Source organism: Poecilia reticulata, linkage group LG23 (genome assembly GCF_000633615.1).
Source record: "Poecilia reticulata strain Guanapo linkage group LG23, Guppy_female_1.0+MT, whole genome shotgun sequence".
Classification (NCBI taxonomy): Eukaryota; Metazoa; Chordata; class Actinopteri; order Cyprinodontiformes; family Poeciliidae; genus Poecilia; species Poecilia reticulata.
The window spans coordinates 7,327,868-7,332,812 of record NC_024353.1 but is presented as its reverse complement, the minus strand read 5'-3'; the positions used below and the strand labels follow the sequence as shown (position 1 = coordinate 7,332,812).

Sequence of the window (4,945 nt, the reverse complement as noted above, 5' to 3'; positions counted from 1 at the left end):
GCTTCCATCTGCTGAAAAGCTTTATGGAGATGAAGATTTCATTTTTCAACACATCCTGGCTCCTGCTCACAGTGCCAAAACCACTGACCATGGTGTTACTGTGCCCAATTGGCCTGCCAACTCTCCTGACCTGAACCCCATAGAGAATCTGTGAGAAGATGCCATCGAAGCATCCTGGGCTCCATAACACCTCAGCAGAGCCACAGGCTGATTGCCTCCATGCCGCACTGAAGGCTGCAGAAGGATTCCTGACCAAGTATTGATGCATAACTGAACATAATTATTTGAAGGTTGACTTTTTTGGTATTAAAACACATTTCTTTTATTGATCGGATGAAATATGCTAATTTTTTGAGACGGGCATTTTGGGTTTTCATGAGCTGTTTGCCAAAATCATCAGTATTAAAACAATAAAAGACCTGAAATATTTCAGTTGGTGTGCAGTGTATCTAAAATATATGACAGTTTAATTTTGATCATTACATTATGGAAAATAATGAACTTTATCACAATATGCTAATTATTTTGAGAAGGACTTGTATCTATACCCACACACTCATGTTCATGTGTTTACATGAACACATTAGTTCTATCTCTCACCCATCTTCTATATCTTGTGAAAATGACCTAATATTTCCTTTTAAATTACACTATATTTTGACTTTAACTCCTCATTAAACTTCTATAATTTTGCTTCTCTTTCATAAGACATGCTCTGCATGAAGTCAGGTAGCAGTTTATTAGATGCCTTAAACATAATTTGAGCCATTTAAAATTCCACCAGATCTTCAAATATAAGAATTCTAGATTTTAATAAGAATGGGTTTGTGTGCTCATAATAACCAACATTATGGATGATTCTAACGGCTCATTTCTGTTAGTGGATGCAAAGAGCTTTTTAAATTAATTTCTCACACTTCTGAATAATATGTTAAATATGGAAAAATCAGAGTTATATAGAATATTAAGTGATTTATTATTCAGAATATATCTATCTTTAGCCAGGATTGATATGTTTCTACTTAGTTTATTCTGTAAATGTATAAGTTTTCTGTATCTGTAATCGTTATTTTTATTTGTTTTGACTTAAAAAAAAACCTTGTTTAAAAAAACAGTTTCATGTTCTGCTACCTTTGATTAAACTCTTGTATTATAAGTTTAATGTGACCAATTCAAATCTACCATCAACGGTGGTATCTTATTTTGGGTTAACGAGGCATCTAGATGTAATGTAAATGTAACTATTTGAGGATGTAAATATTTAGATGGATTTAATGACTTAACTGCCCTGATTAGGGATCGAACACCTAAAATGTAAATGTAGTTTAGTAAAGATGGATTATTTCTTTGTAAACACAGCGCAACGGGCCTGTAAGAGCCGGCCGGCCTTTAAACGCTCACTAGTTGCCATGGTTACCCGCATTTATCTTGCGGTTTTAATATTAGCTAGCATGCTATCGGCGTACTACAACTGTTTATCACACACAACGTGATAAAATAAGTTATTCTACCAAATAAAAATTTGTGAACGAGATGCGACTTAATGACCAGTAAACATAAAATTCAGGTGAGTCGATAAATGACGAGAGAAAATGCACCAAACTTTTACTTACTAGCAAATATTAAAGCAAATTGTTCCCAATAAGCTCTCCTCAGTGAAGTCCCTCTAAATAAGACGAACATATACATGGTGAGCAATAATAGAAACTTACATTTTTCATAAAAACTATGTTTTTATTTTAAAAAAAAATTGAAAATCATATTTAGCTTCTTTCTAATTTGGTCACAATTAGAGGTAAACTTAAAATGTAGCTGAATCCTTCCAGACAGCTGGCAAACCAAGCCTTCAACAGTGCAGCGGGTTGAGCAACAGGCAGTGTGACGTACAGAGACGATGTGCTAAAAATAAAACCTGAAAAATACAAATACCGCAAAGCTGCTCACGGAGTTGCGCGGAGTGAAGATCTGCGCTGACGTCGAGTTGGAAATTATTTTATTAGCCTTACTGTAAACAGAATAATATATTCTTGCCTGCTTTCTGAATGTGACATGCGCAGTAGAGTGGCTGTTGATGACTGATAATCCTTCTATGAGGTTTTTCATACGGATTTAATCTCCGGTCGTCATGAGAATATTCAGTGATACAATTCAACAATTACTGGTTGGCAACAAAGAATCTGAGCCAATCAGATGTATGTTGTCCTAATTTCACAATTTATCAAATCAGAATATTGTTTTAAACCCTCTTATATTTAATAAATCGCTTTCAGAAAATATATTCCATTTTTAAGGTAAGTGATTATATGCCTGTTAGGAACCGTCTCTTCAGCTGAAGGAGTGGTGGCTCTTAAAAGAGCCTTTGGTGCTTTGCGCAGTGGGTGAAGCAGGTGTTTACCAGTAGCTCCTCTTAGCCTTCTTAGCTGGGCGCCTTTTTGCCGGGCTTTTCTTGGCTGCTGGTCTCTTAGCCGGCTTCGGCCTCCTAGCTGTGGCCTTTTTGGGACTCTTTTTGGGGCTTTTTTTGGTGCTCTTTTTAGGGCTTCTTTTTACCCTTTTGGCTGCTTTCTTTGCCGGTCCCTTCTTCGGAGACTTCCTGGCTGGTTTCTTCGCCGGTGACTTTTTCGGTGATTTCTTGGCTGCTGGTCTCTTGGCCTTGGCGGGAGCCTTCTTCTTCTTCGGAGTTGCCTTCTTCACTGGTTTTGCGGGTTTGGGCTTATTCTTTTTAGTGTTAGCTTTAGCTATCTTGAAGGACCCGGATGCTCCGGTCCCTCTAGTCCGGCTCAGGCTTCCACCTGTCACCAGCTTGGTAATAGCGCTGTTGATGCGCTTGTTGGACTTCCTCACGTCAACGCCATTCTTGGCTAGGAGTTTCTTGAGCGCCGCCAGAGAAACCCCTTTACGTTCCTTGGAGTCAGCCACGGCGTCCACGATGAGTTTGGAGATGCTGGGTCCATCCTTCCTGGTCCGCGAAGCGGACTTCTTCATCGGGAGTTTTGCCGAGGATCTAATAGCCGCCGGAGCTACTTCCGTCATGTTTCTGAGTTGATATCTCTTGTGTCAAGCTTAGAGCGGGAGGCGGGACTTATAACAGGCGTGAGAACCGTGAAGAGACAACTCAGCCCGCCGCTACGCTACCGCATCAAACATGGCCACACTTGTGTTTTCTCGGCTTCGTTTTACGCTTAAAATCCTAACTAAATAAAGTTCCTATAACTTAAATGTTGCTATAACAGAAGCAAAACCCTCCTCTCTATGTACTACCGTTGTGTTTGGTTTCCAGAACTTTGTATTTTCTTCCCAGCACCCTTCAGACCTGTCAGATACGCTGTGATTTTGTGCGCTGAGCGGCGGTTTTTCTACATATTTCGTCTCCTAAAACATTTAAAATCGGTTTGCATAGAGTATACATGTTGTGTTTTCGTTAGCAGAGACATGTTTAAGCAAAGTACTGGTGAAAATGTTGAGGTGGTGCAATTTGTTGGAGGGTTAAGGGGAAGGATTTCTCTGGCAGCAAACACATGGAAGCTGTCGGTGAATAACTGTTATAGAACACTGTTATGGAACAGACTTATGGTTACCAGAAAGGAAACACTTCTGCTAATCCATCAGCAGAATGGATTAGCTGCTTGTCTCCAATTATTCCTATTTAGGTTCACCCAAGAAAATGAGAAAACAATGTTGATCCACTCAGCAGTGATTTCAGATTTATTTTTAGATCCTCATAACATTAAGGTACCTCTTCAGGAATCTGAACCGAAGATCTGTGTGTCACTAACATCTGGTATACTAGGATATTACTCTCAACATGTATCGCATCAGAGGAAAAATACAATTTGTAAATCACAGTGCTGTACTACCAGTGACTAATTTACTCCACAAACAACAAATAATTAATATTTTTCAATCTGTATAGCATTTTAAATGAATTAAAATCCTTTATTTTCAGAATTAGACCAACAGTTTTATCTGTTTGAAAATAAAAAAAAACCTTCTGAAAAATTACCTTATCAAAAGTAAACTGTCAGCACTGGATCAAACTGAATGACATAACACTGAACTGAATCTTTTTGCTCATATATTTCAAGGAGAAGCTTGATTTCAGTCAAGGCAGAGAAAGATTTCATCTAAATATCTGAAAACAAATATGAGAAGCTGCTCTAAAGCTTTGTCTTCCAGGTCAGAGTTCATTGGCAGCCTTAGCAATGTATTGTAATGCAGAAAGGTTGACCTGAAATAACCAGAGAGAGAAGTAAATATTTATAACGGCAAAGTTACATAGGCCTAGAGACATTAAAATCTAAACTATTTTGGGTTTTGAGTTACTAAAAGATCGAAAAGGTAACAATTTCGCTATTTAAAAAAGAATAATTTTTTAACATATTTTTTGAACATTTTGTAATGCTCTCTATGTTGTTTGAGAGCCTTTGTCCTTCATCACTCCAGCGCTGAAACGATTGTCTGTCACTTGCTGCAATTAAGTGGGAATTTCTGAAATTGGCCAAAAAGGATGGTTGGAGCTAAAGTTGCAGTATGTAGGGTTTATGAAAAGTTGTATACATACATTTTTACATGTTTGTTTAAACTGTCACTATGTTGTGGCAGCATGTTTAGACAGATAATGTGTGAAAAAATAGAACTCCTCTGCCTTCTCCCATTGCTCCCAGTGTTATCCAGAGACAACCAATCAGAGTCTGCAGGCGGGTCTTAGCGTTGTCAATTACAGAATTGACCGACAATTGACCACTGCCCACCCCCTGCTTTGATGCAGCTAACAGAGCCTGTTGTGAATGCTAAGACTAGTTAGCATGATAACAAATAACAGCAGATAAACGGTTGTCTTGTTGTTCCTCCACCAGTAGCACATTGAGTAGCATGTACATGAGTTGATTGACAGTGCTAAGACCCATCCATACATTTTCTAACACTCTTGTCACTTAGTGGGGACCCA

General features: G+C 38.4%; 1 protein-coding gene across 1 annotated transcript; it reads right to left on the bottom strand.

The window, feature by feature from the left end:
* Positions 1–2,354: 2,354 nt before the first annotated feature.
* Positions 2,355–3,054, bottom strand: LOC103459354 (histone H1-like). The gene has a single exon (XM_008400857.2). The coding sequence runs from the start codon at positions 3,028–3,030 to the stop codon at positions 2,392–2,394; it is 639 nt and encodes a 212-aa protein (XP_008399079.1). The 5' UTR covers positions 3,031–3,054; the 3' UTR covers positions 2,355–2,391.
* Between the last annotated feature and the right edge of the window lie 1,891 nt (positions 3,055–4,945).